The sequence below is a fragment of the Trichosurus vulpecula genome, chromosome 4 (assembly GCF_011100635.1).
Source record: "Trichosurus vulpecula isolate mTriVul1 chromosome 4, mTriVul1.pri, whole genome shotgun sequence".
In the NCBI taxonomy this organism is placed as follows: domain Eukaryota; kingdom Metazoa; phylum Chordata; class Mammalia; order Diprotodontia; family Phalangeridae; genus Trichosurus; species Trichosurus vulpecula.
The window spans coordinates 21,453,524-21,465,080 of NC_050576.1; the positions used below are offsets into that span (position 1 = coordinate 21,453,524).

An 11,557-nucleotide genomic window follows, 5' to 3' on the forward strand; every position below is an offset into this window, starting at 1 on the left:
AGGTGCCTGTTTGTTTCTGATGCTAAAAGCAAATTAGGGGTTTTTTTCCTGCTTTTCTGTGGATGTTAATTATATTTACTGGTGGGGATAAACACTTGCTTCTTAAATTATACAGTTGTAACTCAGCATTTTCCTGGTTTTTTCTTCTTTGTTTTAGAGTTATTTCTCCAGAGGTGGAGCAATGTTCATTGGGATGATCATTAGCCCATATAATCGAAACAATCCTTTACCATATTCCCAAATTACCTGCCTGGTTATAAGTGATGAAATTAGTTCAGATGGTTCTTACCGTAAGTATCAGATGAAAGCTCCCTCCTACTTCCTGTTCTCCGTACGTAGAATTTTAAAATACAGGAATTGACTGATAAGGAATTTTTGCCCCTAAAGGAGTTGTGTTCTCAACTCACAGACAGCCCAGACAGAGATAGCTGCTCTCCTGTAGGAGCCATGGGAGGAACATTCAGAGTTCTGAGGAGGCCCTGGATTCAGGAAGGAGCGAAGTGGTGCCAAGCAAGAGTCTCCTAGAGCAAGCTAGGCACTGGCCAGAAAGATCTGGCTGATTGCCCGTTGTGACGCTACTGGAAATTCTACCCAGGCAAGGCTGTTGATTGACATGGTTTGCCAACATCATCATCTTTAAAATGCCAATCCCTATGGGAGGCTGTTTGTCCCATGAGGCCTGGCCCAGAGTAGGAGCCTACACACGTCTCCTGAATACTTCCTTAAGCTAGTGGTGGTGGCGGTGGCAGTGGCAGCAGCTGCTGCTGAAGAAGGGATTGTGCTGGGGGGATGATCACAGAGCAACTTGTTGAGGAGGATAGGCTGAACTGGGACTGTCTGTGGGTGAGTGGGTGGTCCTGTCTACTCAGAGAAAGGAAGGGGCATCAGAAAAGACAGGGAATGGTATAGCCCAGTCAGGAAGCTTGGGGACAGATTCCAGCTCTGTTACTCCTCCCAGGGAGCCATTGAGCAGGTCTGCTGACTTCAAGCCTCATGTTCCTCGTCCATAATATGTCTTCAGGCTTTAAATATATCTAGTAAGATACTGGTTCTTTCCCTCATGAAGCTCAAAATTGGGTGCAGGACTGAAGACATGTATGTGTAAATGTTCCCGTGTATGACAGCCTAGGATAGTAGGCCTCAGGGGCAGGAAGACCTGGGTCCGGATCCTGCCCCTGACACCCTCACCCCCAGGTCCAGGACCTGGCAGCCAATCAACTCCTCTCCTTGCCCTCAGGCCAGTCTAAGATGCTGTTTCAGAGCAGGGAGCCCAGTGCACTGGCAGAGGGTTCATCTTCACAACAGTGCCAAACACCATCCCATCCAAAACCCCCAAGACAATCCGTGACAGTATTTCATTGGAGATTACTTTGTCGTTTCCAGATGACTGATTTGGTAAGTTGGGCTGCCTTTAGTCACTGACCAGTAGTCAGAAACCAGGCTTAATTAGGTCCCAGCTCTTGTTGCTGCAGGACAGCGGCAAGGCCCCTTCGCTATGTCTGCACATCTCTGCAAAGGAGATGGTAACCCTTGTCCTGCTGGCTCGTGTGGCATCGTGGACGCTGAGGCAAGGGCAGCTTCGTCATGGGCCATGGAGGAGGGAGCCACCTCTGACTTTGAGTAACATTTGAGCATTCCCTGAGAAATTCAGTGCCTTGAAAAAAATTTCCTCTGTTTTAACTTTTAATTCTCTTTATAACTTCTTTAATCTCTTGTGGTTAAGCACTTTGCTTATTATTAATAGGCAGAGTAGGAGCCCAGATGCTTTTTTTTCTGAATACTTTAGTGGATGAAAACGTTATGTGTGGAAGCAGTTTTTGTTGGTTTACATGCAGTACTTCACAGCAGGAAAATATTTTAAATGTGATTTGGCATTTTGGGGAGCTGTTGATGTTCCCGTACTTGTATTATCACTCAGTTCTATGGGCCCATAAATAGAGTTGATGCCTTCCTTTTCTTTCTCCGTCCTGGCTTAGTTAAAATTGAGATTCACCCAGGAGGTGCAGAATCCGTGCTTAACAAATGAGTTTCCATCATCTAAATGGGTTTCTCAGAGTATCCTGGGTATGATGGTCTCCTCTTTCTTCCTGACTTCCCCCATTCCCTTTTATGGGCAGTTGACTAATGAAGTAATTGTTTTTTTGCCCTACAGATAAAAGAGATAGGTTACATGGGACTCGGCAGAGGCCTTCCCTTATTCTCTCAGTCATTCCTCCGCTGCTCCCCCTTCCCACCCACCCACCTCTAGTCTGTTTTGTATACATCCTGTGTTGACTTGTGTCTCTGATTATGACCAGAATGTAAGCTTCTTGAGGGCAGGGGCCATCTGATTCTGTATGTCCAGTATCCAGCACAGTGCCTGCCATCTACAGGCACCAAATAGACCCTTGCTAATTGGTTAACTAAAAAGGCAGAATTTTTTAAATAATCAGTTTAGTTATATTTGGATTTATATATGCTTATTTATAATTGTGTTTTAAATATAAATCTATGCATAATTTATCTCACATGTATATGTACATACATATATGTATGCGTGCATGCCTACTATGGAGGCAGGGCAGAGAAAGAATTGTCTATCTATTGGAACCCTCCCTGGACCAGAACCCATTCATTCACGCTTCATCTTTCCCATTCCTCCTCTTCTAATACGTGTCCTGACTCTTATTCTCCAGAGCAATGTATGGCAGCCTCTCCTTGTATCAGTAAGGCAAGATTCATGACCTCAAAGATGACCATGAACATGCCTATATAGTTAAGAATTGCAAAGTATAAGAGATTCTCTAGGTAGAAGGCAGGGGAAGGATGACATCACAGGATCATATTCCAAAACCAATAAGTCCACCTCAGTGTAACAACAAGGAAATTATAACACAGTATTACAACAAAGAGCCAAGTCATCCTGTAACCTTACCCCCTGCTGGGGGCCTTCCCGTAAACACGAATCCCAACTGTCTGCTTGCCAGCATTCTCTCCCACCTCAGTTCTCTGGTCTCTGCAGCTCTCTTGAGTTGAGTAGCTCCTTAGTTTGCAGATTCTCAGCTCTGGAATTTACTTCTCCTTGGGTTGAGTTCTGACCTTAATGGCTACCTTCTGGGTTTATACACTCTTCTTAGGGCCCGAGGGCCTCATGCCCAGGCAGTGAAAGGGTATAGGCCTGGGGCTTAGCATTTAGTAAGTAAAGGGTGTATGCCTGCCCCTAATCAAACCTCCCTTAACTGGCCCCACCTGAGGCCTGTTGAATGGGGGGGGGAGGGGGGAAGATCTTTAATCACTGATTGGCATCACACCCACTCCCTTTTTTTTTGTTTGATATATTTTTATTATTTAATATTTTTAGTTTTCAACATTGATTTCCACAAGATTTTGAGTTACAAATTTTCTCCCTATTTCTACCCTTCCCCCTTACTCCAAGATAGCATATATTCTGATTGCCCCTTTCCCCAGTCTTCCCTTCCTTCTGTCACCCCATTCTCCCCCACTTACACCTTTTCCCCTTACTTTCTTGTAGGGCAAGATAGATTTCTATACCCCATTGCCTATATATCTTATTTCCCAGTTGCATGTAAAAACAACCCTTTTTTTTGAGCATTTGTTTTTAGAACTTTGAGTTCCAAATTCTCTCCCTCTTTCCCTCTCCACCCACTCTCCTTGAGAAGGCAAGCAATTCAACATAGGCCATACAAGTATCATTATGCAAAACACTTCCATAATAGTCATGTCGTGAAAGACTAACTGTATTTCTCTCCATCCTATCCTGTCCCCCTTTATTCAGTTTTTATCCCCTTGACCCTGTCCCTTTTCAAAAGTGTTTGCTTTTGATTACCTCCTCCCCCAAACTGCCCTCCCTTCTATCATCCCCCTTCTCTTATCCTCTTCCCGCTATTTTCCTGTAGGGTAAGATACCCAATTTATTCCCTCCTTAAGTCAAATCCAATGAGAGCAAGATTCACTCATTTCCTTTTCCCTGCCCCCTCTTCTCTTCCAATAGAACTGCTTTTTTTTTTTGCCACTTTTATGTGAGAATAATTTACTCCATTCTATCTCTCCCTTTCTCATTCTCAATATATTTCTCACCCCTTAATTTTATTATTACTATTTTTTTTAGATATCCCTTCACATTCAACTCACCCTGTACGCACACACGCTCACTCTGTGTGTGTGTGTGTGTGTGTGTGTGTGTGTGTATTCCCTTCAACTACCCTAATACTGAGAAAGGTCTCATGAGTTACAAATATCATCTTTCCATGTAGGAATGTAAACAAAATTGTTCAACTGTAGTAATTCCCTTATGATTTCTCTAGAAATTTGCCTTTTCATGCTTCTCTTGATTCTTGTATTTGAAAATCAAATTTTCTATTCAGCTCTGATCTTTTTATTGAGAAAGCTTGGAAGTCTTCTATTTTATTGAAAGTTCATATTCTGTCCTGGAGTATTATACTCCGTTTTGTTGGGTAGGTGATTCTTGGTTTTAATCCTAGCTCCTTTGACCTCTGGAATATTATATTCCAAGCCCTTCAATCCCTTAATGTAGAAGCTGCTAATTGTTTCTTTCTGGCTACTTGGAATATTTTCTCCTTGACCTGGTAATTCTGGAATGTAGCTACAATATTCATAGGAGTTTTCTTTTTGGGATCTTTTTCAAGAGGCGATCAGTGGATTCTTTCCATTTCTATTTTACCCTCTGGTTCTAGAATATCAGGGGCAGTTTTCCTTGATAATTTCTTGAAAGAGGATGTCTAGGCCCTTTTTTTGATCATGGCTTTCAGGTAGTCCAGTAGTTTTTAAATTATCTGTCCTGGATCTATTCTCCAGGTCACTGGTTTTTCCAGTGAGATATTTCACATTGTGTTACATTTTTTCATTCTTTTGGTTCTGTTTTATAATTTCTTGATTTCTCATAAAGTCACTAGCTTCCACTTGCTCCATTCCAATTTTTCAGGCAGTATTTTCTTCAGTGGTCTTTGGATCTCCTTTTCCATTTGGCTAATTCTGCCCTTTAAGGCATTCTTCTCATTGGCTTTTTGGAGCTCTTTTGCCATTAGGGTTAGTCTATTTTTTAATGTGTTATTTTCTTCAGTATTTTTTTGGGTCTCCTTTAGCAAAGTCGTTGGCTTGTTTTTCATGGTTTTCTTGCATCACTCATTTCTCTTCCCAGTTTTTCCTCTGCTTCTATTACTTGCTTTTCCAAATTCTTTTTGAGCTCTTCCATGGCCTGAGACCAGTTCATGTTTTTCTTGGAGGCCTTTGATGTAGGCTCTTTGACTTTGTTGACTTCTTGTGGCTCTATGTTTTGGTCTTTTTTGTCACCAAAGAAAGATTCTGTAGTCTGAATCTGGGTCCTTTTATGCTGCCTGCTCATGTTCCCAGCCAACTACTTGACCCTTGAGGTTTTTGTCAGGGTATGACTGCTTGTAGAGTAGAGAGTACTTTGTCCCAAGCTTTAGGGGCCCTGTGCTGCTGTTTTCAGAGCTACTTCTACTCCACAGTCACCGCAAGCTCTGCCACAGCAGTGCTCCTTCTCCCCCAAGAATGCCAACCAGGACCTCGACCCAGATCCAAGCAGGGCAAAGGAAGAGAACCTTGCCTTTGTGCCAGTAAAGCAGTCCCTGCACTTCCGCTCTGATCCGCCGGATTCCTCCCACCATTTGGGCCTGGGGCCCCACCTCCCTCCCTTCTGAGCCTCTTACAGGCTTTGTATAAGGAGCCAGGAAGATGGGGTTCAGATTCCAGGTGGGATGCTCACTGTGCTCCTCTGGAGCAAATCCCTGTGCTTCTCTAAGACTGAATTTCCTCATCTGTAAACTGAGGTTTTGGTAGGGAAGGCCCTTGGTAAAACTTAAAGTACCATGTAATGGTAACTATCGTTCGTTATTTTATATTTTGGTAAAATAGGATTTTTCAGGCCTGGCCTAGTTGGGGGACAGGACCCAGCCAACATCTCACTTGTAAGAAATAAAGAACAATGGTTGATGGAAATTATACTGCTGTGCTTTTTTCTAGGTGTACCTTACAAATTCGAAGTACAGCAGATGTCAGGAGAACCTCGATGGGAATTAGTGTTTGAAAAAACAAGATGGATGATTGAAAAATACCGGCTGTCCCTGAGGTATAGTCTCTGACTGTAGAGCTATCGTGTATCCTCATTAAGTCATGCTTTAAAGAAAGCCCAAGTTAAATGTAAAATTGGCCCCCATCCCACCCCAGAGCTGATTAGTTCCTGTTATTTGTTTCCTTACTCTCTTTTCATATTCTTCCTACAGTGGTATCCCTATGGATAAAATCTTTCACCGGGGTTCTGACCTGACTTGTTTGCAGAAAGTAAGCTGCCTTTTAAAAATTGGTTTCATTGTTCACAGTATCTGAAGCTATTCATCTCTGTGTGTTATCCCATGATGCCGAATGCTTCATGGATGAATTTGCTCTGTATTTCCTTTTATTACTTCTCCCTTTCTAAAATTAATTTCCAAGAGATAATTAGAAATGTGTTTTGTAGAGAGTACTCTAGAACTTTGATGCCCAGGCTTACATATGAAATGATGATGCCTTCGAATACACTTGTCAGCGTTGAGGGATAAACTTCTAACAGATTATCATCACATACAATGGATGATGTTTTTCTCCTTTTCTTAAGTATAAAAAGCATTATGGTTAAATTTCAGCTTTGCATTTGATCACTGTAGGACAGGTAGCCTAAACCTCACAATTGAATTGTAAATTGGCTCTTCTCTGTTAAGCGTTTTTATCGAGGACTTCATACCATCCGTGCGTTTTCACAGAGCTGGAAGGTGTAGCTAACACAGTGAAATGACAGAGTCAGGACACAAAATTACAGTGATGGTCACAGGTGACATTCAGTAAGATATAGCCTGAGATCCTGTATGTGTGGTTCAAAGGTCAGCTCTCTGTACCAGAGCAGGATGATGGACCAGTTAGTAGAAGCCAGTTGAGCTAGATGGTGATGCTAATGCACTCTAAGGTATGCAGAACTCTGTACCTAATGTTATCACATTTGAAAAAGCCATGTTTTACTGGACTGGATGAATTTGGGATCAGTCAACAGAGGCAGCCAGGAAGGCCCATGTCACCTCAGGCCACATCAGTAGATGCTCACAGAAAGGACAGTGACAGGTCAGCCTGTCCTTCACCCTGGTCAGACCTTGTGTGGGGCATCAGGTCCAGTATTGGGCTGAACCAGGTAAGGGCAAGCAGTGTTAAGACAGCCAGGTGAGATGTGACAATGAACACAGGTGTTAACCGTGAAGAAGTATCTTTGAGGTGATTGTATTTGAAGGGCTAACCTGGGTCAGACTTAGCTATAGCCTGATGAGCCTCAGAAGAGAGAATCTGGCCTCCTGGACTCTGAAAACAGCTGAGTGCTGCTCAGACTTGGAAGACAGGCCTTGGGGAGCCCAGGCAGAATGCTCAGGGGCTGGCAGCAGATCAATGTTTCTGGTGGTAGGTGAACAAGGAGGCTTAGGGGAGCCTGTCCAAATCTGTGGTCCCGTCAGTTTGTAATTCCTGACCCAAGTGCTAGAGTTGACTCAGAGAGGGAAAATAAAATAGCTGTTTGCTTTTCTGTCACCCCTAGGTCTTTGTTCTTGTCTGAGGAGTTGAGACTAGTCAAGGCACATTGATGTTTTTTAAAGCTTCATTTGGAATAGGGCATTTTAAATGTATTCTGAATATTGTACATAAGATATCTCATTTGGTAGAGCTCAGTATTGTGGGTCACATAGTCACCAAGTCACAAAAGGAGTCAGGATCACAGTGCTAGACCTGACCAGGACCCTGATGCCATCTTGTCCAACCTGTAACTGACCAAGCGTCCCCTCTCCAACATTTCCCAAGCACTCCTCTGGCCTCAGAGATCTCCTGGGAGGGCAGAGAGCCCACTCCCTGCTAGGTCGGCCAGCCCCCTCCCCCACATGGGAGTGCTTCAGATACCTGAAGACGACTTGTGCACTTCTGCAATAAAGATGAGTCAAAGTGAGAAGCACCCACCCCCCGTTAGCAAGTCACCTACCAAGAGTCAGTGGATCGAAATAAGTACAATCGAAAAAACCATGCAGCCTCCTCCTGCCTCCATGGAAGGAAGATCAGTCTCTTCTCATCCAGCCGTTAGGTACAAGGGGGTTTTCTACTCCATCAAGGAGAGTGGTCCTCATTTGGTGTGTCTTAGCAGGGGCTTTTGGTAAAGGGCACTAAGGGGGCAAAGTGGAGAAACAAGGTTTTCGTCAATAGCCAGATTCCCTTTCATTGGCAGTGGTAGGACATCCATAAAAAGACAAGCCATTTGAAGAAGTTGGAGCTCAGTCTGCTCATCTCTAGGCTGGGGCTAATGTTGCCTGTCCTGCCTCATGTGGTGATTGTTCATACAAGGCTTAGAAAGCAGTGACGTCCTCTTCAAATGATCTTACTTGTAGCAGTGATCCTTCCCATGATCTCCTCTTGGTCCCATGAACGTCCTGTCTTTCCATGTGTTCTTAGCCAATGAGAAGGATTCCATAGAACTTTAACTTCCATTCCCTCCCCTGAAAACTTGTAAAGTGTTGCTTCTGCAAAGCATTTCATGCATCCATTCTGTAATGCACTAATGATGAGCATTTTCTTTTAAACCAGCTCTTGATGTGTCTAAGGAAGACTCTGGGCAAAGTGACCAACTGCCATGTTGCTGAGGAATTCTTGGTTCAAGTAGAGAATTTGTTCCTTTCCCATTACAGAAGCAAAGCAGAGAAGAGCAGAGCTGGAGAGGCCTGCCCTGTGTGTCCACCACAGCTGTCACTGTGATAGTTTTATAAGGGGACATTTTCATTTTAAAGGTAAAATGGCATTTGTGAAAATCCACCTGCACAGTTTTATAGTTACCCAATATACAGTTCTGCCCGCAATGACAGCTATGATACCAGGGTTTCATCTAATAAAGAACTTCAGACTATAGCGTACAAGTCAATTGTGCAAGCCCACGTGCAGTCAGAGAACTTTGGGCTCTCACATTGAAGGTGCTCACCAAAGGGTGGCTGAAAGGGGTGTACGTGGTGGTAAGGGTGGGCTTTTGTTTCTGCCCTCTGTTTTCATTCACTTGTGAATTTCTTTACTGTTTTTTCCCCAACCACCATTGTTCTTCCCACTCAATCTCATGAAGTTTTGTTTGTTTTGTTTTGTTTTGTTTTGTTTCCAGTAAGGGGGGGGAGGGGCAGGTTGGTGGTGGGATGGAAGACAGATGGGCAGCAGAGAAGATAGTTCATTCAGGGACTGAAAGAAATTGAGAGCCAAAGGTTTAGTCCGTGTGTAGCCACTTGTTAGAATAAAGAGGCAACTGAAGAGCATCGAGTTGCTGGTACCTTGGCTGCAGAAGGATCTCCAAGCTCACGATTTCACCTTTATCAGAAACAATTTCACTGTGGGTTATGTCCTTTAGCAACCCTGAAAACTTCACTGCTGCTTCCAAGCAAGAAGCAAAAGACAAAAGAGGCTGTCACGATCTGGATTCCAGGGCCCATCTTAGGGTCAGTCTGTGCTTGGACAGTCTCTTAGACTATCCTCATCTACACTGGGGATTGATCACCCGTCTGGAGGAAAGTCCCTGCAGGCACTCGATTGTACAAACCATTATGCTGCCTGCATGATATTTACGAAGGCATAAAGTTTGATTACTTAATTGAATGAAATGAGGGCATTCTGCATAATATTCAGTTACTAAGAAATTCTGTTGAATTCCATTCCTCCTTGCCTCCCCTGTCCTCCCCAGCATTCCAATTAATAATCAGCCAGGTGCCCTGCTAAGTCCTTGGGCTTCACCTAGGAATGAGAGACAGTAACTGCCCTGTATTTACTAGGGGCCCGTGGCATGCTTAATGATCACATGTGAGAAATGAACAAGTAAGCCTGTGAGATTGGAATGTAGAGTGTGTGAGGTGCAATCAGCCTTGGAGGGTAGACTGGATCAGATGGGAAAGGCTTTAATGCCCAGTAAGGGCATTTGTTTTGTCCTGAGGTCAGTGGGGAGTCCCTAAAGCTTCTTGATCGGGGAGTGACATAGTCATCTCCCTGCTTCAGGAATGTGACTGGCAGAAATATGGAAGCTGGGGAGAGATTGGCTACATACACGGCGACCCTGGAGGAGAGGGTTGTAACTGCCCAGGCAAGAGGCAGTAAGGGCCTGGGCTGGGCGGGAAGACTGCAGAACTGAATGCTTCTCCCTAAGCCTGATTCTGGTAACAGGGAATTGAGCTTATTCTTAGACAATGCAATATGTAAACCTATCCTGAGCAGGAGCTCTCACCCAATTGGGACAAATTACAACCTTTCTGGGCACAGTGAGGGGTTTGGATTAGAAGATCTCTAAGGGTCTGAAGCTTTAGCATCTACTTCTCCAAATTACCAGTATGTTGTGAATTAGCCTGGACAGCTTATAAATGGAATGTGTCCTGTCCCCCATCTTTCCCCCCATGCCATCCCCCCCAAATCACTGCAGGACAATAAGGTGTTCCACCATCTGAATCAGTGAGCCAGTGAAACTTGTGGACCACATGTGTCCCAAAGCTGCAAGACTGACGTAGACTGTTCCCCCTGTCTGAGAGGATGTAGCTGGCTGTGAGGTCATCAGGGAAGGTTCGTCCTCTTCTCAGGGATTTGAGCCATCCAGTAGTGTTTCAGAAAACGAGAGGCCTGACTGGACATTCTTAGGCCACCACTCTCAGATGGACTCCCTTGCCTAGTAAAGTTCTTATGTCAAATAACCTTCAGGCCTGCTGTGGGGACAGTGTTTCAACTATACAATTAACTAAAATGAATTTGACTGTCTTAAGATCTGCGGCATTCTATCCCCCTGAATTGTGTGATGTGAAAACTTTCTTTGTCATCCTATGTGGATTGCATGACTGTTGATTCTCCTGCTGCTCCTTCCCCAAATGCTCTCCACATCCTCAGAAAAGGAGACCTCCATTCAGGCCGTTTTATACCTGAAGAGCCAAGCTGTGCTATGCAGACCTGTACTGTATGCAGATAGCGTTTCCCTGTACAAATATGCAACATCTTCATCAGGAAGAGTGGACCTCCCGTCCTTGGTAACCTACTGTAGAATATACTGAATGACCCAGCAATCTCTGGGGTGTTGCCTTGTTCAAAAAATGAATGGAAAGTCTCCCCAAAGATGGAAGATAAATAAAAAGATGGAAAACCAGATTTGGTTTGTTTTTTTCTTTCGTTCAACAAGGATTAATTGAATATCTTCTGTGTGCCAGGCACTTACACCAGGAGCTAGGAGTAAAAAGAGTTCGTGACGCCCAAGGGAAAAGTACTCTTGTGAAAGGGGCCACGATTGCCATTTGCTGGGGAAAAGTACATGCACCAATCCATCAGCACAAAGACTTTTGTGGGAGGAAGAGGCACTGACGTTGAGGGTGTCTGAAAAGGCCTCCTCTAAGAGGCCAGAAATGGAATGTCATGTTCAGGGTAGAACAAGTAGGCCCAGAAGCCTAGACCATGGAATTCAGAGGCTCAGTGATGTGAAATCAGCCTGGAAAAATTAGGTAGGACCTTGAACACCAAACAG

At 44.1% G+C, this 11,557-nt stretch overlaps 1 protein-coding gene across 2 annotated transcripts in view; it reads left to right on the forward strand.

The window, feature by feature from the left end:
* The window catches only part of MYSM1 (Myb like, SWIRM and MPN domains 1), a 35,974-nt gene extending 24,789 nt beyond the window's left edge, over window positions 1-11,185 (forward strand). Inside the window, exons 17-20 of one of the 2 annotated variants that reach the window (XM_036754421.1) lie at window positions 158-290; window positions 6,004-6,109; window positions 6,264-6,321; window positions 8,623-11,185. In XM_036754421.1, the coding sequence (XP_036610316.1) occupies window positions 158-290; window positions 6,004-6,109; window positions 6,264-6,321; window positions 8,623-8,790 (465 nt within the window). In that variant the 3' untranslated portion in view covers window positions 8,791-11,185. Of the gene's footprint in view, window positions 1-157; window positions 291-409; window positions 1,396-6,003; window positions 6,110-6,263; window positions 6,322-8,622 lie in introns of those variants that run through there. The other variant, XR_005010166.1, reaches the window with a different exon arrangement.
* Window positions 11,186-11,557: the final 372 nt, after the last annotated feature.